General features: G+C 44.2%; 1 protein-coding gene across 1 annotated transcript; it reads left to right on the forward strand.

Annotated features, from left to right (window-relative positions):
* Positions 1 to 4049: 4049 nt before the first annotated feature.
* Positions 4050 to 24503, forward strand: EIF4ENIF1 (eukaryotic translation initiation factor 4E nuclear import factor 1; the record flags this gene model as incomplete). Its single annotated transcript, XM_082007489.1, has 18 exons — positions 4050 to 4145; positions 7369 to 7442; positions 8255 to 8382; positions 8947 to 9242; positions 9902 to 10103; positions 11417 to 11592; positions 14230 to 14365; positions 14701 to 14880; positions 16930 to 17159; positions 18653 to 18724; positions 19102 to 19285; positions 19759 to 19838; positions 20208 to 20347; positions 20527 to 20611; positions 21668 to 21800; positions 22986 to 23324; positions 23550 to 23714; positions 24262 to 24503. 18 exons carry the CDS (start codon positions 4050 to 4052, stop codon positions 24501 to 24503), a joined length of 2958 nt encoding a protein of 985 aa, XP_081863615.1.

The raw sequence follows: 24503 nt of genomic DNA on the forward strand, positions 1-24503 counted from the left end.
TTTGCTCTAGTTCCAAGTCTGCAGTAAACAAATACACTCTCTGCACTTGTGAAGTTGTGTATCAGCTTTGGACAAAGCATAGATTAGTTCCTGTTATTTGTGATGAATCCATCAAATGGATCTATGCTAAATACAGTCTGTATCTTAAGAGTAACAGGAATTCCACTCACTTGACCTGCGTACAAATAACATAATGCAATTCTAGATGTTTAACATGAAAAGCATGCGCCTGCACACTCACAGCCTTGCTGACCTGAATGATACTGTGCTGACATAATCTGTTGGTAATCAAGTCATAACCATTTGGATCCTAAGATGGCAACTGTGCCTACCTAAATAAAGTTGTGCTAGAAAGATGACCTTAAGTTACGTTCCCCTATTTAGAAATAAATTAATACTCAAGGGTGACAAAATCAGTACCTAAAGCAAACAGACTCCTTTTCCCTAAGCTTCTCTCCCTTCACAAGCACATAGAAATGAAGAAAACAGTGAATTCCACCCAGCTCCAGCGACAACTTCTGTATGCACAGAACCTTCCACCTGCCAAAGGTCTCAGGGAGCATAAGACCCAGGTGAAAGCACCTGGACTTATGACCAGCAATCTCCTTGTGAGATCCAAAGCGGACATCTCTCTAAGCAAGCTTTAAGGTGTGACAGAAAACAAAACAAACAACTTACTGCAGTCAATCTGAGTTTGCCTGCACAAAATTCCTTTCGGCAGAGGAAAATTACAAGCTGAACGCTTTTTGTGCTTATGGACAAACACTCAGAGACCACACGATGCTGCTCCAAAAGCCTGCCTGGCGGCGCTGGAGGCCATGGCCGCCGCGCCTGCCTCCCGGGCCACCCCACGAACGGCTCCTGCCGCTCCCGACCCCGTGCCGCCGAAGGTACCACGTTCCCCCAGCCGAAGCGGCGCAGCCTCCCCCTGGGGACCGGCCGGCTGCGGTAACGGCTGGGCGAAGGCAGCGCCGGGCGGGGCGCCGGCACCCCGCTCCTCGGGATGCTCGGGGCGGCCCCGCAGCGCCTCACAGAAACCGGCAGGCAGCCGCGGGAACCCGGCGGCTCTGCCCTCCCTAACCGAGACGTCCCCGCTCCCGCAGGCTCCCGCACAGCCCCGTCTGCCTTCGCAAGCCGCCCGCAAGGGGGGCGAGCGGCAGCCCCACCAGGAGAGGCGAGAGGCGGCGGGAGGCAACAGGCGTTCAGAGCGGGGGGTGGGGGGGAACGACGACGACAGGCCCGCCGCGCCTCAGCACGGCCCAGGCTCCTCGCTCGCGCGCTCCCCGCGCGCTCTCACAGCGGGAGCGGGATAAGCTCCGCCCAGCACCACCACGAAGAGGGGCAGAAGTGCAGCCCGCCTCCCTCGGCGGCGCCGACGCAGCGCCCCCTGGCGGCGGGGAGGGGTGCGGCCTGGCGGCAGCACTGCCTCCGCGCCGGTAAGGGCCACTGGCGGCGGCTGCGCTGCCCTCGAACCCTCGGGCTGCGCGGGGACGCAGCCACCGCCAGGACGAGTGTTCGTCGAGTTCGGGCATAAACCGCAGTCCCGAGCAGCGGGAAGGGGGCTAAGTGTGCCATGGCACTGAACTGCTGCTCACGCTGCACTGTGAGTAGAGGAAAACCAGCATTTTGCCATTTCTGTGCCATTGGGCTTTCCTGTTGCAAGTATCCAGTAGCCTGTGCCTTACAAAAGACATGCCTTTCGGAGCTGAAAAAAATAGTATTTCAGCTCACCATAGCGATGTCTACGAAAGCTACAGCAAAACACAACGCCGTTCAGGCCCTCTCAAGGCCGGTGCCTACAGCAGCTCACAACAGCCGCTTGGCGAGAGGCTCGCAGCCCACGGGTTGCTGTCGAGACTCCCAGTGTATTTGTTTGAAAAGCAAACTCCCTAGGAGAAACTTTGTACTAGCTACAATGCCATCTCATTTAGAATACAGCATTTTGTCATTTACAAAACACACGGTGAAATGTTTATGTTTCATTTCGTAGGTAACCAGCTTATAATACTGGTCTTCAACTTCACTAGAGATCAAGAGAGAAAACATTTTATTCATGCAATCCTACATGTACTTCCTTGCTCCTACACAGACCTCCCTGCCCAAGGACTTTGGATAACCAGGGCCTCCGCCACGTTTCTGTGTGGTAGCAGGGACGCAGGGGCCGGGGACACCACTCCCCAACTTGCTCTGCAGGCAAACGGGGCAAGCCGTGTTGCTCACTAAGTAAATTCCTTAAAATGATGCTGAAAACAACTTCTGCTCCTTATTAGCAACAACTAAAAGGTTTGCTGGGAGCCTCCGAATAAGCTACTCTGCTCACTACAGCAATTTCCCTCCTTGCTGTCCCATGGAAACGCCAAGTTTGATTTCTGACAGGAGCCCAATAAAGGCTGTTTTCAAACAGGGCAGTGTGCGTAGGGCACCGCCGTTTTACGCTTTCGTTCCCGTCGGCAACAGCAGCGCGGCTGCCGCCGTGCGAAGGGGCCGAGGGCAGGCTCGGGCAGCGGGGAAGGCCCTGTCAGACCTCCCCTCAGCCGCCGGCGGGGGACGGGCCGCTGACGGCGGGAACGCGGGAGAAACGGGGAGACTTCCCCGCGCCCGCAAATGACTCCGAGCGAACGTGCGGTACGAGGAAGCGGAGAGCCCGACGGACGCGCTAACGAAGCTGTCAGCCGCGCCGCCCGCCATCGCCGCCGGTGTCCGGCTCGGCCCGAAGCGCTGGGGGGGCCGCGCTCGCCCCGCCGCTTCCCGCCCTTCTTTCACCCCGCGCGTTCGCCGCAGCCGCGGGCCTGCGGCGGCACGGCCCCTGCCCGCCGCGGGGTCGGCCCCGGCCCCGCTGCCGCCCGGTGCCCCACGCCCGGCACATGGCGCGCACCACGTCCCGCCGCCGCTGCTCCCGGCGGCCGCCTCCCCCGCAGGGCTGCCCGCCGAGAGTGCCTGCGGGCCCTCGGGGCGCCCCGAGCCTTTCCTCACCCACCGCAGCGCTCGCAAGGTGAGACGACGGCTCGGCGGGCTAACCCGCGGCGGGCACACGCCGCCAGCGAGGGGGGCGAGCGCGGCCCCGCCGCCGCCGCCCGCCTTTCCCGGTCAGGCGCCGCGCGGGGGAGCCCCGGTGCGCGCCCCCGCCGCCGCGCCTGCGCGCGGGCCATTAAATGGGTGCGGGGTGGGCAGCGGAAGGCCCCGGTTACGGCGGCTGAGGAGAGACAGAGTCGGGCGAATAGGGAGCGGGCGCGCGAGCCAGCGCGGAGGGGGCCGGAGCCGCGCGAGCGGAGGCGGGCGGGGGACGGCGCCGGCCCGGGGCGCGTGTGGCGCGCAAGAAGGGCGCGCGCGGCGCAGGGCGCCGCCGGGGGGGGCGGGCAGGGGCCAAGCGGAGCCGGTGGCCGGGAGAGGAAACGCCGCGGGCGGCGGTAAGGCCTTCAGCGGAGCGGAGTGCCGTCGGGAGACCCCGCCGCCGGCGCGGTGAGTCCGGCCGCCTGGGCGCAGGACTGGGGAGGGAGGCGGCGGCGCAGGTGAGGATCCGCTGAGTCACCTGCCCCGCCGCCGCTCCGGTGCTTTGGGACGGGGCCTCGGCCGCGCCGCGGGCCGCGCTGCCCCCGCCGCCACGCGAGTGGCACCCGTCCCCTCCGGGCGCCGCGGCGGCGGTGGGGGGTGAGGCAGGGTGGCGGGGCGGGGGATGATGTCCCGGCGGCCCCGCTGCCGCCGGCCCGGCCCTGACGCCCGGCAGCTCTTGTCCCGGTCGTGCCCACGGAGGGATCTTTGTTGTGCTAAAGCTGCTTAGGCGCTGGGCTGCCGTGCCGGGGCGTGGGGCGCGTCCCGCCGGGCCGCGGGAGCGGGCTGGGCGCTTCGGCGAGCGCGGCTTGGCCGGCGTGGGGGCAGCTACGAGTAGAGAAGAAAAGGCGCTGCCAGGGAATGCGCTGCTTCTCTCTCGTGTCCCGGCACTGGTAAGTCAGAGGCCGGAAGGAAAACGCGCCCGCTAGAGATGCACGTCTCCAAATCTGACGGCTTGGTTTTGTTTAATTAGGTCCGCGGTCAAAGGCTTTGAAGTAACCATGGATAAAAGAGGAGGCGTAACAGAAGCTGAGAACGGTGATGCTTTCCTGGAGCTGAGCAGAGTTACAACAAAATACCCGCATCGTTACACGAAGGTTAGCTCTCTCCCCGTTCTTGAAGTTGTGTGTGGAGCTCTTGGTCACAGGGGGAGAGTGGGAGGTGGAGGCTGAAAAGCCTTTGCCTGGATTAGGATTTGCAAGATGGTGTAAAATGAGCAGCTTGCTAAATGTGATGTAGCATTGCAATCCTGTCCATGATATACTTCTGATTCCCACCACCTTATTTTAATATCTGAGCACCCCGGAGCATGTGCTGGAGAGATTATGGTAGAGACTGAAGTATGTTGTTCTACCAGCTTTCTCAAGCACTTGTACTTCATAGTTCTAGTTCCGCTTTCAGCGATGTTCCTTTAAGAAGCTGACCAAAATGTTTCCTTATAGCAGATGCCCCCTCCTTGAAACATAGAGCACACCAGATCTTACTCAGGAGCTTTAATGTGTTTACTAAGATGCCTTTTGTAATCTTGGAATAGCTCATATTTGGCTGCTGGAAGCCTAAGCACTTAGGACTCCAACCAATGCTTAGTGTTAAAACTTTTAACACAGGTGCTTTTGTTTTGCTGTGATATCTAAATATATGTATGGGTGGAAGAGCAATAACTAAATTTTTGCAAATAAAGATTCTTTTAGTACTAAGTGAGTGTGATATGCTGTGGGCTTTAAGGTTCAGATCTTGTTTAGGGTTTTGGTACCACTGCTGAAACATGCTTTTAGAAAGAGTCTTTAATGGTGGCTGATTTTCCCATTGCTGAAAGCTGTGGGAACAGGTGGTCATTGCTTTGTGGGAATCTATTAAGATACTTTGCAACAAATGGCCTGAAGTGTGGAACAGGGTGAGACAGTGTACTGTTGCTGACTGTTATCTTACTTGAGGAATTTTGAACTGTTAGCTTCCCAGTAGGCTGTTTGTAAAAGAAGAAAAATTATCACTGCGGCTCTGTTCTCTTGAGATAGTAGGGCTAGACATCAACAATAAACCAAGTATGTCAGAATGGGCAAACCTTACAGGGGAGTAGTATGGCATTCTAATTCTAACTTCTTAGGCAAGATGTACACTTAACCTTCTGAGATGTGATGTATACTATTGTTCAGAGCTTGTTATTCAATTAACTATAAAGTGAGGGAGAGGAGCTGTCTTTAAGCTTTTGCCGATGGAAAAGCGGTATCTATATTGGTTCAGTCTTGCCCAGCTCCCTCTCAAGAGTAGTAACTGAATGCAACTTCAAATTCTGCTTGCTTTTCTGGGGCAGTGTTCAGCTAGTGCTGGTAGTAGCTGTACGCTGGAACTGATGCATTTGTAGCTTAAGTTTTGTTAATTTGGTACCTATAGTTTCTGATCAGGACAAAATTGCAGAACTAGTACCAGAATGCATCCAGTCTTGTTTATCTGTTGGTTTCCAAGGAGGCTGAAGTCACGAAACGCCAGAAACCAATCTGTGTTAAAATATCTTGCATAATGTGTGGGTATGTTTTTTTACAAGTAGCATCTTTAAGTATAGCTGTTTTAAGGTTTTTGTGTAATCAACATCATAAGGCATTTTCACATGATCCAGTATCCTACTAATTGGGGATGGGAGGAACACTGTTTCAGGACATGTGCTGCTGATTTGGAGAAGGGACTGATTTCCTTTAACAGTTTATATTCATTTACTACCAGTAGGAAAACAATTGGCTCATACTGTGAATCCTTCTAAACTGTTTGAATAAAACTGTTTAATAACAGCTAAATACTTTCTGCCCCCCCAATGAAAAGTACTAGTGTGTGAATTAAAAAAATGAAAACACTGGAAGTGCCCGTGTCAATCTCATCTATTATGAGAGTGTTATATAGTCCAAGCTGTGTCTTTTCTAGTTCTCTGGAAGCTGTTGGTCCAAGGGGGCACAGCTAATGAGCGAAAGCCAAGAAACAATTCAAATTTTCCTCACTTCAGTGGAAGAATTGCAGTAGCATCTGACTGAGTCTATGGACTCCCTCTCGTGGCCAGCAAAACAGTGAGTTTCCAGGCTGGCGATGGGCAGTGCTGTTAATGCTTGTGAGGTCTGCATCAGGCTGTGATAGTGTTACAGCACTGATGTTCCCCATAGATCAAGATTTATTTTGGGAAGCTGTGGGCAGAGAGGCCAGTCTCCCTCCCTTTAATGGAACTCTTTTTGCTGAAGATGAGTACAAGGTGATGCTTGGATGTGTGTGTGCATATTAAGGTTTTGTCCAGCTATCAAGCTGCCATCTGGAAACTTTCAAGTATCAAGCTCACATAGCTAATGAACTGATTTTAATCACATGGGGATAATGATGTAAAAGCTCTAGAGGAGATTGTATTCTGGGGAAAAAGGTAAAGAGATTTCCTTCAGCTTGGCTGATGTGTAGTGTCTGCTGTTAGGATTTCTTTATCCTTCCAGCTGCCCACTGATTGTTTTTTTGTGCAGTTGGGAATGAGGCAGATTGAATAAAGGTAATCTAGGGAAAATGAGTAAGTTTAATTAGAAATGTACGTCTTGACTGCAGCCCAGTTAATGATGATTCAAAGCACTGATGATCACACCATTAATAACGCTTTTTAAATGTAGCGAACTGCAATGAGATTGATTATTAGTCTGCCTCAAATGACTAACTGCACAGGGGTGTGCAATAACAGTAAATGAAGGACTTTATTTGAAAGCTGGTAGAAAGTGGGAAAACTGAAGGAATCATTCAGCGTTGATTTGGTCTTGGGTGGAGTGGATAATTGTATAATGCACATTTAGATATCTTGGAATTGGTGGTGGTCAGAAATGGCAAGCTTGTCTGGAATCTCCAGATGTACATTAGTAACTGGTATTGTGGTAATGCTTTTTTTACCTGCTGAATCTTACATAGTGTTAAACATAGCAATTTTGATTCCATCTTGAGCACTCACTAGCTGCAGTATCAAAGATGCCTGTCTTGCTTATAAACTGAACTGTCCAGGGAAGTGAATAGGTAAACATGTATGATGTGAACAGCCTTTGAAGTGTTAATGAGGACTGAACCTGACTTAGTAAGGCTTAGTGCTTCAAATAAGTGTTGGCTTAGTGGCTGCTGGTAGAAGAACTAAAAAATAAACTTGCTGTCTAATGTCAACTTTTCACTGCAGTATTTCGCAGGAAATGAATCAACATATTGGGAAACTTGAGTTGTCAAATTAAAACACTAAATTGAACAGGCAGTCTGGAATAGATATTTTGGGTCACTTGAATCTCATCTGGGTGAGTGTTGGAACTAACTTCTTGCTTTTTCTAGGAGGAACTACTGGATATTAAAGAGCGTCCTTACTCTAAGCAAAGACCTTCTTGTCTTTCTGAAAAATATGACAGGTATCTTCTTGATTATACAAAAACTATATACATTTCTTTCAAAATAAAAGTTTATATTGCCAAAAGTTCTTAGCTAAGAAGTGCACTTATGTTGATGCAAGATCTATATGCTCAAGAGTTCAGTGTATGACAGTGTTTTCAGAAGTACTAATCTGCTGGGAAAGGCTTAATGCTCTGGCTAGAAATTTTGTGCTTTGAACAAAGATTATAACATGCGATCCAGCAGAAAAGTAACTTCACACAACAGAAGTCTAGCAGACTTGCAGGAAAAACTACCAAGAATATAGATGGCTGTATAGCACAGACTGACTAGGTCATGTTGCAACAAGCTGACTTGCTTGATGGATTACTCTCCCATGATGACAGTGTACCTCATTTGAAAATGAAGGCGAGAGTATTCTTGTAGTTTTGCTAAACAGAAGTACCTTTACTATTCATATGAATTTATTGTAAAAGAAGTATGAGACTGAGGTAAAATTCTCTGAATGCTTGAGAATAGCAGCATATGATCTATTGGAGCTATTTTTCAGTGTATCAGGCAAACTTCAGCAATAATTAGTGGGACATGTCCATGTGTTGTCCCTTTTATAATATGATGCTGGGTATTATACTTCCTCACTGTTGCAGAAGGGATCCAGAATACCATGTATGAGGTAATAATGTATAGGGAGGCAAAGATTCGGAAGTTGTGTATGAAAGATATTTCACTTGTACAGATTGCTTGTCAGTGAGTCCTAGGTTTTCAGCAGCAGTAGTATAAATTATTGATTAGACTACAAGTAGTAAACAATCCTGCAATTTTATTTCCATAGTGATGGTGTCTGGGATCCAGAGAAGTGGCATGCATCTTTATATCCGAGTTCAGGAAGAACTTCACCAGTGGAAAGCTTTAAAAAAGACTTGGATTCAGATAGGACTTCTCTTATGCGTAGGATAGTAGGTAAGTGTGTTCTTATAGCACAAGACTCAAAACTGAACATAGGCTGTTGGCAAAACCTGTCCTTTGGGATGACACAAAGGAGACCAAAGAAAGTCTCTGAAAATTGTTTGACTGCATGGAATAAGCATCAAGGAATTCTTGGTTGCTCCGACTATAGTCTAGTTTCTGGTATTCTGGTAACTTACCTAAGAACAGACTTAGGGAGCAGTCAGTTATCATATCCTACTATTCTTGGTATGTAAGAGTAAATACATATGGAATAATGCAAGTGCGGGGGACAATTTCCCTGCAATTCAAGACTGAGTACTTAAAAGGTCTATCGTGGGAAAGCAGGTACTTCCTAGGAGACCACAATGATTCCTCAATATCCAAAAAAAACTTAATTTTTTTCCTTCACACTTCCTGCGGTCTCATCTAGGTTAGCTTCGCAAAAATAAATCATGAGTGTCTTCCCTCAAACTCTTGAGACAGCAGCAAGGCTATGGAACAGAAGGCTATTATACAGATAACTGCTTGTATTAAGACATTAAATTCAATGCTTTTTGTGTGGTCGTTGACTTGTAGATCCAAGAGAACGAGTGAAAGAAGATGACTTGGATGTAGTCTTAAGTCCACAAAGGCGAAGCTTTGGAGGCGGCTGTCATGTAACTGCAGCTATTAGCTCACGTCGAGCAGGGAGCCCATTAGAAAAGGAGAATGATGGTGTCCGTGTTATTGGTGGCCGTAGGATTGGCAGCGGAAGAATTATCTCTTCTCGCAACTTTGATAAAGACCACCGGGGTGGTGAAAAAGACCTACGTGATTCTAGAGATGCAAGAGACCGAGATCGTGAGAGGGACTACAAAGATAAACGCTTCAGGGTTTGTTCTTTCTTGTCTTGATCGCGTATTAAATTGGAGGTTTTGGATGCTTTGTGCTGAAAGCAATAGGGGCAGGTTAACTGCATACAGCAGTTAAGTGTTCCACACAAGTAGGCCATTTCTTCTTAAAAGCACCTTTATGGTGTAAAGGGTGCGCACTCAGTGCTTCAAAAACTTAGTTTTCAATCCTTTGGACAGCTCAACTGGGATGCATCTAAAACTGTGTATGTTACAAACCTTGCCTGTGGTAGACTTAATAGCAAGATACTCAAAAATCTAATAGTTCATTTGTAGTTCTTGACCTAGCAGTTGTCTGTGAGCATTGTCTTTAACCTCATCAGATGGAAGCTTTCCATGCTTTCAGGCATTTTAAATTTTTTTTAAAAAAGGAGGAACCACTAGCATACTCTCAGGATACAAAACTGAGTTTATACAGGCACTTGCAGACCAATAGCCTGCAGTGTAATGAAGCAGCAATTCAACTGTGATGTTTAAAAGCTTACTGAGCATGCAGAGTGTGCATATAAACCTTAAAAAAGAAAAACAAAACCACAAAACACCCAGAACTGGTGTGAAAAAGTTGTCATTTGCTTTGGAGGTCAGGGAGGAATCTTATGAAACAGCATTTTGTGGTTAATGTTTCTAATATCCCACTTCAGAGGGAATTTGGTGACAGCAAGCGTGTCTTTGGGGAGCGAAGAAGGAATGACTCTTACACTGAAGAGGAACCTGAGTGGTTCTCTGCTGGTCCTACAAGTCAGTCTGAAACCATTGAGCTCACAGGCTTTGATGATAAAATTTTGGAGGAAGATCACAAAGGGAGAAAACGCACAAGGCGACGCACGGCCTCACTAAAAGAAGGTAATGGCAAATTTGACAAAAGCTTTGCTTGTCTGCTGGTATGGCATATTGCTGGATAGAGAGGTGATTGTTACAGATCCAGGCAAGTGTAAGGAGTAATGCAGCTTAGCAACCTTTATCTTAAACTTGCGTAGCTTTTGGTTATCCTGAAGCACAAGATGTAAGGCCTGTGATTGATCTTTCAGATTGTAAATACCTTTTAAGTGATAAAATGCTATTCAGTCAAAAGAAAGACAGGATGGAGAGGTTAGGGGGAAAAGCCTTGTGTGGTGGTTGAATGACATTGGGAATCTGTAGGCTATTAAAAGGGTCTTGTCCATTTCTGTATCATATCTACATACCATATTCATATCTGGTGCTAAGGGCTTGGTTTAAATTAAGCTAATGTTCTGAGGTACTTGAAATATTTTTTCCTTCAAGTAATACTAACATTAGGAACACTGAGCTGGACATAAAGCTGCCAGTTACATAGTTTTAAGCTGAATTTGGAGCCTGTCTGAATTTGTCTGCAGTCATTGGACTTCAAGTCTATGTTTGTTATTACCACTGTAAAAACTGTTGTATAAACTTCTCTGAGGCAAGAGAAAAGATGACTTCTTAATGCTAGAAATTCTGCAGTGGGCAACAAACCCGAAGAGTTCAGCTTTAGTTGTGTATTCACTTAACTAAAATGTAGGACAGTTCCAAGTATACTAGGTTTGTAGTCATGTTACCGCTTTTTTTGCAGCACCCATCCAAGCTTGTTGAGTCTTTAAAATGACACGTGCTTTGCTCCTGCTGGAGGAGTAGGAGCAATATTTGTCGTATGTTGACAGTATTAAGAACTCATGTCAAGTACCAGCTTTCAGGGAGTCTGCTCTCTGGGGCACTTAGGAAGAAGACAGGAGCTGCCAAAGGATTCTTGATGGCGAGGGGGGAAAGCAGCAGCTGTTAACTTGCTGTATTGGCTGTATCTGTTTGGTGTGACAAAGTCTGACAGGTTCTTTGTGTTTCCTGGCTTGATCAGGATGCAGTTGTTCATGCATGATTCAATAGCAATTCATATTTTCTTGAAGGAGATAGTCTTAATTACAAACTAGAAGCTCTGTGCTATGAGTTCTAGTGGGTGCTAGTTCCTGTTGTGGCAGGCTGCAGCCAGCACAATATAACTGATGGAATATGACATGGATGCGTAGGTTACTTTGATCCTATACTTCTAATTCCTAGGCAAATGCTGTTAGGAATTAGAAGTATAGGAAAAACTGTTAGGCACTGTTCCCACAGGAAAGAATCAAGTTCAGTGACTCAGCAATCCCTTGATTTTTCTTTTTAAGGGATAGAATGCAATGGTGGAGTGGCAGAAGAGGATGAAGTGCAAACTGTCCTTGCCAATGAAACTCCGGCAGATCAAGAAGTTCCTAGGGAAGCCGTTTTACAAGAACCAGCTCCAGGAGAGTTTGACTTCAATGAGTTTTTTAACTTGGATAAAAGTGTTCCTGGCCTGGCTTCGGTGAGGTGTTGGTTTTGTTGTCTTGGTTTTTTTAAGACTGGCTGTATTGGTGAGAAGCATTTTTTGCTGCTGCCGCATTGAGTGAAAGCTAAAACTTCTTGCTTTGTGGAAGTTGCTTTATGGAGTGTGTAAGTCTGAGATTAATTTGCAGAGATTTAGCTTTGGAGTGTTAGGATGTTACTTCTGAAGTGTTATCCCTGGGACTGGCTCCATCTCCAAAGAAAACGCATGAGGCAAAGCAGCTGATTATTGTTCCTTTCTTTTGATCATTACTTGAAGACTCAAAATCAGCATCCTAAAAGGATCATCTTTGGAATTATTACAGATACGTTTAGAGGAGATTCACTGTACAAATTTAGCATAGCTGAAAACAACCTCTTGCAGCAAAGTCTGGGAATTGCAGCAAATGGATGTTTTGTGCAAGCTTCCTGGAAGGCAGTAAGCCTGGAGACACCTGATGAACACTGTCTCTGACATATAGTTGCATTGTTATCAATACCGGTAGTACAGCTGAAAGGATGTATGTCTGAAAGGGTTTGAATCTTTATTACTTAAACCTCTGTGTAGTGGTTAATTCACTATTTAGAACTATTACTACTGAGTTGGAAAAACAAATATAGCCTACTAATTCAGTCAAAGAAAGCATGTTTAACAACGTTATTGATGTGACTGGTAGATACTCAGTGTAGCCCAAGTCATATGTGGGATGCCACTGATACCTAGGGGCTAGTAACAAGACTATGAAGAAGAATACTGGCACTTGCACCACCAGTTTCTTCCAACAGTGGATTTTTTTTTTTTACCTCCAGCCATGATTTGATGGGGATTCTGGTAGTCCTGTTGGTAGTGTGCAGTTCTTGAACATCTGATCTCTAGAGGGTAATAGTAGATGGTTGGTGTTCACTGTTTTTAGTCTGAAAGCTGTAACCGATCTGTATCTCGGCATGCTTTTTCCCCTTTACCACAAGAAGGGGTAAGCAGGTCCAGCAAGTACTGACTAAGCATGGGCCTAATTCATAAACTGATGATGTTTCTATTCTGACCCCTCCATTACTAGGAAGAAAAGCTACTATTGACTGTTCTAGATAGTATAACTGATTATAGATAGAATTTGAGTAAAAAGGCTTAGTGTTGTAGAAAGGTAAATTGTGTTTACTGTCAGAATACAAATTTAAAAAAAAAAACAACAAACCAAAAACGACCTGATAAACAGCTTAGAAATGTTAAGGTTGAAAAAAATAGAATCCTGACCTAGTCTTTAATGTGGAAAAGCTGCTTGCATTGAAAAGGTTCATCATACAGTGGCAGTAATTCAACAAGTACATAGTGGAGAGTTTGTTCTCCCTATAAAAGATGTAAATGATACGTCTTTAGACTTGACAGCCTGATTTTCAGTATATCTGCAAGATGGTGACTCCTTGGAATTCCCAAGTCGCAAAATATCCACTGATGAAACTTCAGGGGGCAGATGTTATAATTTGTCAAAAAAGTGAGTTTCAGACTAGCCAGAGCATATTGTAGTAATCTTTCTCTGTATTGGTGATACATCTGTGACAAGTATTACAGTAACTTGTACATTTCCTTACATAACTGTCATAATTCTTGTAACATGCTAGATTCAAACAATCAAAACCAAATGGATAAATACTATCTTGGTTTTGCTGTTGTAAATAGTGTTGAGTGCTCCTTGTTTTGGGGAAAACAGCTCCTCTGTCAGAAGGAAGCTGTTCATTCTTTTGTCTGAAAGTAATCATGCTGCATGGCGAAATGGCATCTGTGCTTACTGAGCAGGCTTTTAACTGGATGCTGTCTTGCAAGATAGGAGAAGCTTTAGTTTGAGTTAAATTTTATAATGCGCTGTTTTCTAAATACTTGTAATGATTAGCAAAGAAAAACAGTCACTATAAACTGTAGTGACTTCTGACAGACTAACTCTATGAAGTACTGCGCAGTGACCTCAGTCCTGCCTGGAGGGAGAAGGTGCTAGCTGCCAGTACTCTGCTGATGATGCAAACTCCGTTGACTTGAAGAATGCAACCCCCTCATTCCCAGAACGGTTCAGCATGGGAGGTGCAAGCAAGTAGCCCTTAGCTTCTGGCTTTCTCTCCCAGCTGTTGTGGGACGCTCGCAAGTCAGGGAGTGGTCTTTGTGGTTCATACCAGGCACTGTCCTTGGCCAGAACTGGGGCTAAAGTGAATCATGATTGCAGAAAATCCAACAGATCAGAGTACTCCTGTCCAGTGATAGGGACCAGCCTTGAGCCATCTGACTGTCAGAATTACTAGTTATAATTTGTTTTAATTCTTATGGCAAATGCTTCTCAATTTTTGACACATCCACTTCAAAATGGCGTAGTTAATGGTCTTTGGACGCTCTTGTTATATTGTTTCAGTTACAGTTTTACTCTGAACAAATACTTGGTATAATTATAAAGATGTATGATGGATTATGTGAACTGACTACACGAATGTTGCCATATTGGAAGGAAAAAAGCAGTTCAAAGCTTCTAAACTGTGGGAGCAGCATCTAGTTGTCTGTAGCAGGAGAATCTTCGTTGTATAGTAGAGCTTCTCAAAGATGTTGCTGATCTTGCTTCTGTTAAGATTATCTTCTTTTTTTCTTCCCCTCGTAATCTAGATGATAGAGGATGTGCTGGGGGAAGGTTCAGTGTCTGCCAGCAGGTTCAGCAGGTGGTTTTCTAATCCTAGTCGTTCTGGAAGTCGGTCAAGCAGCTTGAGATCTACACCACATGAGGAACTGGAGAGGCTAGCAGGTAAGAATGTAGGATAATGCAGGGTCAGATTGCCTCCTTCTCCATTTTGTTCTACTCAATAAGAACATGGCAGATAAAGATTTAGGATCGTGAATTCTCCCACAGTTTAAGCACCTGACATTCTTTCAGAAGCTCTTAGAGTAAGCTGCTATAAGTTCTTTTTTTAATAAATGTTCTTGTCATGCTTCCTGATGACATTCCAGCTGATCTTGGGCAAAGGGGTGCGAGGCGTTAACTTTTCAGTGACGTATTGAAGTTGGTTACCAGTGTATGTTCATCTTGAGACATTGGGTTGGTAAACTGATGTCGCAGTGCTCCTGGTTTTGCTGTTTCAGGTCTAGAGCAAGCCATTCTCTCCCCTGGCCAGAACTCTGGAAACTACTTTGCTCCTATTCCATTGGAAGACCACTCTGAAAACAAAGTGGACATCCTAGAAATGCTACAGAAAGCCAAAGTGGACTTAAAACCTCTTCTCTCAAGTCTTTCAGCCAACAAGGAAAAACTTAGAGAGAGCAGTAAGTGCCTCTTCAGATATTGTCGAGTTCTTGTGATGCAGTATCTCAAGGCAAGAGGCTTGCCCTGATATTCCACAGATCTTAGCTGGGTCAATATCATCACCGATTCTTTTCATCCTAATCACAGGATGACATCAGGACTCTATCAGACTGCTCTACTGGACAGTAATAATCATAAGTTAAGATGATGCAAGTCTTGATCTGAGTTTCCAGCTTTGTCTATATTTATTTACTTAAGTTTGTCATACTGGAGACTGGTCATGTCAGCTCTGAAACTCTGTGGCATGTAAACTCTGGCTTTAGCAAAAACTTACACTTTAAGTCATTCTTGCAAGCGTCTATAATGGATCACATTGATCCATTGAGTATCAGTATCTAAAAAGATGAAGAGTGGCTTGAGGTTGTCATTTTTTTCAAGTGCATACTGTAAACTTGAACTTCTCAAGACTGTTGCTAGTGCTTGAAGCACAGTGGTCTGTGCTCGCTGTTCAGTGTATTAATTAAATAATTAGCATAGAGCTACAACATAAGAACAGATTTGTCTTAGTTACGCTAACTTGACTAGAATCACAGGATTCCAGGGAACTTAGCCTGTTGGAATTTACTTTTGCTAGCATCACCTGTTCTAAACGGAGTTCAGGACTGACTTTAAACTTAATGTTCAAGGGCACCTCCAAGTTGGGGATTTGCATGTTTGGGCCCATAGCATGCCTGGAGGGTACAAAATGCATGTGTTCTTTGAAATCTCAAGGTCTAATTCCGAATTGGTTTAGCTTTGGCAAGCAGCATGTATTGCCATGTAAACTGGACTGAACAAAAAGTAATGCTACTCTGATTTGTTTGAAGTAGCTAGGAAGGAAAGCATCCAAACACTGCAAAAATTCTTACACATCCAGTCTAGGAGTAGGGAGTGTCAGCTAGTGTGTAGAGAACTTTTTCTTAATTTGACTTAAATAGAATTACTAGTCTTTTCTGTTTTCTGCTTAGTCTGACTTTTCAGCTAAAAGCTTTTTAAACTTTGGTCCTCACAAACCGAAGGATGAAGGAGCAAAAAATTGTGGGGAAGCTTCCATTCACTCAGAAGTACCTGATGTGGCTTCTGTATTCCCGTAAAATACTGTACAGTTCTTCAAGCGTTGTGGAGTTTTCAAGTCAATTCCTTTCCACCAACATCATATTTTCCCTCATGTTCCATACTGCCTGTCTGCATCATTGTTTTTCTCTACCTTCTTGCCCAACTTTCCAGTAAGTTCTTACTTCTTTGGGCCAACATCTGCTACAGCAACCCATGGCATGCTCCTGTCTTCTTCCTTTTGTCTTCAGGTGTCATACCTTGTGATGTGTGTTAGGTGGTCCATAAAGCACGTCTAGCCTTGAGGTCAGGCACCGATAGATATAGATGCATACACAGGAAAAAAGTACTGCTTAATATAACACTTGTACCTTAGTCTGGTAATGCCAGTGAAATCTTTATAGTGGCTTTAATTTCTGAGCAAAAAATATACTTCAAACTTTATGCACACCAAACTAAGTGTGTAACTGAGTCTCTGAAGTATCTAAATTTTCCAGGTATGTATTCTCTCTACTTATGATAGCTTCAGGCAATTTGTCATCGATTACACTGTGGCTGTGTAAGACCATCTGGCCTCCTGGAGTATAATATAAATGGAACTTTCCTAATTGAAAAAGGACAAACTCGGTTGTCAGATGAATATTCTCTATTAAAAGCAGGTGAAGTCATAAAATGTAGTACAACATGTCTTGCAGGATAAATGAAAGCTAGTGGGAACTTACCCGTTAAGCCTAAACGGGTTCTTGTGGAGTCTTGCATGCGTGTAGCTGCGTATGGCAATACTCCTAATCTGGATATTAGAATATTGGTCTAAACACAGGTCAGACATGGTTTGACAGCTACTATGAATATCAGAAGATAAGCTTTTGGCTGTTCCTTGTTTTCAGGCAATGTGTATTCAACACCTGCACAAGAATTATTAGCTCACTTGTAAACAGAGAACCATGGTTTACCAGTATTTCTTCTGTGTTTCTCAGCACATTCAGGAGTTGTACTTTCAGTGGAAGAAGTTGAAGCTGGGCTGAAGGGCCTGAAAGTGGATCAGGAGGGGAAGATTGCTACTCCATTTATGGCTGAGCAAATGGAGGAAGCACTGAATGTCACTGGCTCCAGACACATCAAGAAAGATGGAGATATGACTGCGTTTAACAAACTAGTCAGCAGTATGAAGGCAAGTGGAACTCTACCTTCACAGCCCAAAGTCAACGTAAGTAGCAGACACCTGGCTTTTCAACTGTGCAAGACATGAGTTACGAACTGAAATCCCGTACACGACCCTTCTGATAACGTGTGAGCAATGACTGGATACAGCAGCATGGTATTAAATATAGGCTTACAATTAGAATATGGTTGCTTGGATGGGGAAATAAGGGAGGTGCTTTGGTCATTTTTCCCTAGCCAAAGTAACTAAAAGTGGGGATTTTCTCAGTTCAGAAATCACATGGTTGATTTCATGTTAAGTTTGTGAAAGCCCCAGAACTCTAATACTATGTGAGAAGTCTAATAATTGCCACTGTGAAAGTGGACCTGTGCGAATATCTAATCCAACTGATTAATATCTGGACTTGAAGACTGTAAGTACTTGCCCCAAAAAAGATCCTGTATGATGAAAAGGCAGAATCCTCTACCACAGAGGACATTCTGATTAGTGTCTTAAGATTCTCCTATGCTTGAGCTCATCATGTCTCAACCTTACTTAATGAAAACAAATACATCTGTAGAAAAGGTACTGTCTATATAACAGACATCATCAGTCCACTCTTTATGGAAGACTCACCAGTGTTAGTTTAATGGTTGCCTTAGTGCTGCTGTTAAAAGGCAACTCTGATAAAACGCTTGTAGTGTGTGTACAGCTAACACCTGTCTGAAGCTCAGCTGTCTTGCTTTAGCGGCTTTTCATTTTAAGAGGTATGTCGGTGCACAATGTAATACTTTAAACTTGGATTTTAAAATCATTTGTACTAAGATAAAACTAAACTGAATATTTGTTAGCTGAAAGATTAATATTAAACAACAGATGATACTAAGCTTTAGACTGGAAGAGGTTGTAGTATGAAATTTCATCCTGCTGTTAACTGCCTAAACAGTATGCTTGACCCAAAGCTATCCGTAACTACTTCTGGCACCATGAAAATACTTCTAACAATTGAGTAAGTCTAAAACATCTGGTTTTCTTGCTAAACTATACCCAAGGACTTTTAGCCTCATCCCACTTAGCTAAAAGATAGTGAAGAATGTAAATTGGCCCTGTGAAGAATTTGCAGACTGATTTCACACTTAAATTGAGACTTTCATTTCTGGCTGTCCCTTTACGTTTACATGTAATTTTGATGCATAGCAGAATATCCGAAGTAATTTCTCTAATATACGAATGCTTTTCAATTTGTGCATAGTTTCAGTTGATCACTTAGCCCAATGTTTCATCTCCAGTTTACACAATTATATAAAATTCATATATCTTAATCAAACTTTAAGGCACATTGAACTTAACGTGTATGCAGTCTAGCACTAGGCACTTTCTTAGCTAGGGAATATCTGTGAGCCAGCTCAGCCCTTAACTTTGCTTGACTTATTTGGCTGGTCCTATGTCATTCTAACAGAACAGGTTGAAGTGATTTCTGTTACTGAGACAAATGTGGATTGTCTCTTAATGAGTTTGATGTTTATTGTATCTAACTTACAACGTTTTAATTTTCTTAGCAGAGCCTTGAGAGCCACTTAATGTCACCTCCAGAGATGCCAGGCCAGCCTCTATCAAAGAACATCTTGCAGGTACTTCTTACTGGGGGGGAAAGTACCTAAAAGCATATCCCCAATGGGAAAGGAAAAATTATTTGAAAATAAGACAGTTAAGGCAAATATGGGATCAGTACTCAGACATGACTCCATAGAGAGGAAAGAGAACTAGTCACTAGTTTGGTTTACTTAGAAATTTGTCTTGTCATGCTATTTCCCATGATTGCCACCTGAAAATGAAACACCTGGCTAAGCGCCTAATTCTAAGGACAATCCAGAAGTGGTGTAGCTAGTTGCATAAGTCCACCTTGTCTCTTAACTTGCTATAAATGGTGTAGCCTGTAGTGTAGTAAAATGAGCTCATTTGTATAAATTGATCATATTCTGAACATTCTTTCATTACTTATTCTTAGGAACTTCTTGGTCCACCCATTACCAGACCTGCTTCATCAAATGTCCTAAGTGGCCTGATAGGTGGTTTGGAACCTGCAGCCTCTTTACTGACACAAAGAGCACCTTCTCCCCCTATTCCACCTGTGTTTCCAACTCGAGCTGCTTCTGCAGATTACCTGCGTCATAGAATATCTTCACCCATTGGTGAGACTGGTTGCAAAACATTTTTTTTTCTTGAGTTTGTTTTAAAGAATGCTTTACAGAACAATAAAAACCTCCTGGCGGTTGGTGGACAACTAGGTCAGCGTCTGCCTCTTGAGTGCAAGATGCCTTTTTACTTATTAGTCTGTAATGTTAAATTAATCCCCCCAAAATGTAGAAGTGTGCTAGACCTCTTGGTAAATTCTGGTGTGGAGTAATGTGCTCACCTACTGTATAAGAAGGTAATTTTCAGGGACTACTTGGCCATTTGTATTGCAAAACACTACCAGTAGCTTCCCTGTAGCTCTCCAGCCTAGTGACAAGGAAGAGACATAGCTCTGTGTAGACTTAAGGGATGAGCTGACAGTCTTCACAAGGAATTCTTAATTCATGTTGAATTGTTTAACTTGGGGATGTATATTGTCTATATTGAAAGAAACTTAGTTCTTTTAAATACCACTGAATATTTTTTTTAGGTTTTGGACAAGGTTCTCAGCAATTGCTTGGTGATCCATTTCCAGGTGTAAGGAAGCCCATGAGTCCGGTTGCTGCACAGGTTAGATTAAGTGCTTTTTGCTTAATGTGTATTCATCTCTTTTTATATTGTATAGTTTAGAAATAACTTGTGGAAACACATACTTAGCTGTTAGTCAGATGTCTATGTTTAAGTTCAGTCTGAGTGTGAGGATGCAAAGTCTGATTTCAGTACAGTCTCAAAACCTCATTGGCCGTTGGACCCAGCTTAGAGTACGTCAAGTACAACATTTTTTTGAAACTCCTATTGTCTGTCATTAAACCGGATGGCTGTTGGTGGGCAGATACTTTGAAGACATTAGTAACTATAGCAGTAAATCTTCAGTATCTTAATCAAAGTTTGCATTTGGCTGTGGTTTTTTTGTGTGTTTTTTATATGACTCTACTTCAGATGAGTCCCTTGGAAATACAGCAAGCTGCATTAGAGGGACTAGCATTACCACATGAATTAGCCATACAGGCAGCAAACTTCTATCAGCATGGCTTTGGTAAACCACAAATGGACAAAAGCAGAGATGGCTACAGAAACAGGTAAGTATCTGACTGCAAAATTTAAAGGGTACCACTGTAAACTGATTTTTAGCATGAGTATTGTCTTCTGCTAGATATTAGTACTAGTCACTCAAGCTTGTATTGGTTCTTGGCAGTCCTGCCTTTCTTTCTGTGCTGAGAGTAGAGCTGCTTCTTCCTAACTGCCTCTCTGTTAACAGGCAGCAGCGAGTGACTAAATCACCTGCGCCAGGACACAGAGGGAATGCATCTTCTCCAGCCCCTACAGCATCCATTACTAGCATGGTCAGTACCTAACATATAATGATTGTAGGAAAATCTGTAAAAGTGTCTGCAGTAACTAGATTATAGCAGTTGTAATCGATGGGCAGAAGGGAGGCCATAGGAGTTGATCACATTCACGTTGTATTGGTGATCATGTGATACAAGAATGAATTACACTTCATACTTAGCTGAATGTCTTCACTTTGGAAAACAGCCTTTTCTGACCACTATCTTATCTAAAACTGAAGAAGCACTGTTAATACTACCTTGACCTGGTCTTCTGAAACCAAAGGAAGAGAACTATGAAAACTCGGGCCCTCATATTTTGGTACATAAGTTTTCAGAAGACAAGTGCTGAAAGCCATTAGCTGCTTCAGAGAATGCTGGTCTTTGGGTATGAAGTGACTGACCTAAGAGTCTGTAGGTTGAATACTACCTAGGAGCTTCAGGGTCACTTTGAAATAAAATCTTAAAGCCAAGCTGTTGCCTCACTGCCTTGAGTACTGTGTAGAATATTGCTTTGATCTAAATTTTCCAATTAATCAGTCAAGTACTTGCAGCTCAGGACTAGACTATCAGCTGATAAATCAAACAAGGACTTTTGTTTGTGTACCAAATGAGCGGCTTCCACAGGTGCTATGTAACTTTGGGGGAAAAAATATGAATGAGGTAATAGTCTTTTGCAGATCCGTCAGCCCTGAGTTAATAGAGATAAGGTAGCTCTGTAGGAACTCCTGCTGAGCTGTTCTTCCGAACCAGTAGCAAAGAGGAAAGAGCTATAATTTAAAATACAGCTCAGGTATTTTGTTTCAAGCTAATTAAGGTACACTTAACTTTGAGAATGTCTGCTGGTTTTAATAAAGGTACCAGACTTTCACAAAAGCTAAAGAGAAGTGCTTAAACTATAGAATAAAGCTATGAAATGAGAAAGTAAACCCATAGGCACACAGTGGCTGACTGAAAAGAGCTTTAAATGGAAAGGATGTGCTAGAATTGGTGTCCACCCACAACTAAAGATGGTTTGGCCTAGATAATCAGCACTGAGTAAGGCTCTGCTGCTTACTATGTTCTCTGCAGCTGTCTCCTTCCTTTACGCCTACCTCGGTGATTCGCAAGATGTATGAGAGCAAGGAAAAAAGCAAAGAGGAGCCAGTTCCTGGGAAAGTGAAAGTCCATGATGGTAAAGATGAAAATCAGAGGCCAAATGAAGGTACTGTAATGGCTTTAAAATAACACACACACAAGAGATTTGGAATAGAATCAAAGTTCTTCAGCACATAATAAGCCTAGGCTAACTTTAGACATTCCTGATTTGCAGAAACAAGGAGGGTGTAGAAATAAATGAGCCTGTAATAAAAGGAAGGATTAGAACTATGGAGGGGATATGCTTTCAAGTGTGGTCTTCCAGCAGTGCTGGGTTTAGATCTGTTTTTTTCCTTACCTGTCAGTTTGTGAGCAATAGTGATGCTAAGAGGCCTGGACCAAAACTGTTTCTTCACAAGTGGTCTTGATGAACAAGCATATTAACAATAATGCTTCTGTATCTCTCTATACCAGTAATTGAATACAAGCAACTTACAGCCCTCTCGAGACACCTTAACTGAACTATCAAAGCTGAGACCAGTTAAGCTCTTTTTAAATGTAGCAGATCAAGGAAGCATTTTGTCACTCGAACTGATTTAAGTGGCTATTAAAAGGAAATGCTTGCTACCAACTGCCTGACCCAATAAGACTAACATGCTGAATTGCCATGACACTGTACCTTGGTACTGGTAACTACAGAGGTAGCTTGTGGTTCCTATTACACAGTTGACTCTCTTCCTTTTAGCACTCCAACTATTACTGCTACCTCAGCTGCAAAGATATTTTAGGCCTTGTCTAAGTGATCTAGATGGTCTGTGGAAGTAGCTTCTTGAGGTGCTTTGGTGTTCCAAATCTTGCTAAGCGGATGTCAGACATAGAAGGCTGCTGCTAACCCCCAGACACATCTAAACTGAAAAACCACTTCAGGCTAGATTTCTGGCACAACTCCAAATCATGATCTTGTCTAGGGAGGATCCCTGGTACCTCCTGTCTCCTTTGGGACTGATTCATCCATGCTGCCAGTTGAAAATTTCTAAGAAAAAATAAGAATTAAAGGTGGAGTTACTGCTGATTGTGACCTAATTTGAGCTTGCTGTGAAGGGATTTCTGTGGAATATATTTCTTCTTACTGCTGTTTCAAAGTAATTTGGCCAAAAGCATACAGGAAAGACAGAGGCTTACTATGAAATATGTATGACTAAAGTTCAGCTAGTCCTGGAACCTGGCTATCAAATCCAGTTACTAGCTTTAATTTTCATTAGTGTAATCTCTAGCTGTGGTCGATAATAGTTGTATTCAATTCTAGCTACAGATAACCTACTGTCTAGTTCTGTGGAGAATGCAGATCAAGAAACTTTGCCCACCTTAGGTACCAAACTACCTGCACTGCAACGCTCTGCATGTTCCACACCTCTTGCCCAAGCAAATCGTTGCACCAAAGAGCAAGACTACAGGCCTAAATCAACTGGTAGAAAGACTCCTACAATGGCCTCCCCAGTACCAGGAGGCCCTTTTCTTCGTCCTGTTCATCAAGTACCCCTTGTTCCCCATGTACCAATTGTACGACCTGCTCATCAACTGCATCCAGGATTGGTCCAGAGAATGCTGGCACAGGGGGTTCATCCACAACATCTTCCTCTACTGCAAGCAGGTAATCCATACTGTTTTCCCTTAAGTTAATGCATGTTCTCTGTAAGACTGACTTTGTTAAGACCAGCATGAACTGATACTCATTACTGGTAATGTTTATTGCATCAAAACTTACCTTTTAAAACCAAGCAATAAATTCCAAACCATCTAAATACATAAACGTTTGTTTTGCTTTAAGTTCCTTTATGCTTATTAGGTAAGAAGTTTCCTCACTCTTGTTCAACAGGTATGCTTCCTCCTGGAGTGGACCTGTCTCACTTGCAGGGAATATCTGCTCCCATCCTTGGCCAACCTTTTTATCCACTCCCAACAGCCAGCCATCACATCTTAAACCCACGGTCTGGAACACCTTTGCAGCTAGCAATGATGCAACAGCAACTACAGCGATCAGGTAGGCTAAAAATTAAAACAGGAGCGTGAGTTTTGGGACATTGACTAGCCTGTTCCAGGTACCGTACTTGTTGGCCTGTTTCGCAGGTAGCTACTTTGCTGAATATCTAAATTACCATTGCTAATCTTGTGTGGACATCGGGGCAGTTTTGGCCCCTGCAGGCTCTTATGCCAGAAGGAAGTCCAAGTGAAGCGTTCAGTTTCAGGATATATGTTGCTACTGAAGGATCCTGTCCCTTGCAGCATGTGTGCAGTCTTTGCTTCCTTGCTGGGTCAGAGAGGCCACCCACCTGTCTGACATAAAATTCTATTTGATGCTGGCCTGCCAGATAAAACCTACATGCTGTTGTGTCCAGAGCTGGCAGAGTCAGGCAGTTTATGGGAGTGCTAACAAGAGAATAAACATGTGGGGTCTGATTTCCCAGGGCTAGTAAAATGGGTGGGCTCGTAAAATGGGTAAAAGCCACATTCAGCTCATGTACCTTATCAGGTGATTGCTCTAGGGCGCATCTCTGTGTTGGGTGAATGTATTACTCCACCTCTAATAGCTTTACATTTCACAGGCACTGGAGCACAGGGATCACCTGCTGGTGCACAAACAACCCCTCAAAATGTGCTGTCTCGGACTGGATTATCGCACGGGCACACACAGCTTGACCATCGCCCCAGCCAGAGAAGTGGCTCTCCCATTGGCCTTGCAAAATGGTTTGGTTCAGATGTCTTGCAGCAGCCTCTCCCTTCCATGCCATCCAAAGTCATCAGTGTAGATGAACTGGAATACCGGCAGTGA

Source organism: Phaethon aethereus (assembly GCF_964289735.1).
Source record: "Phaethon aethereus genome assembly, chromosome: 17".
Taxonomy (NCBI): Eukaryota; Metazoa; Chordata; class Aves; order Phaethontiformes; family Phaethontidae; genus Phaethon; species Phaethon aethereus.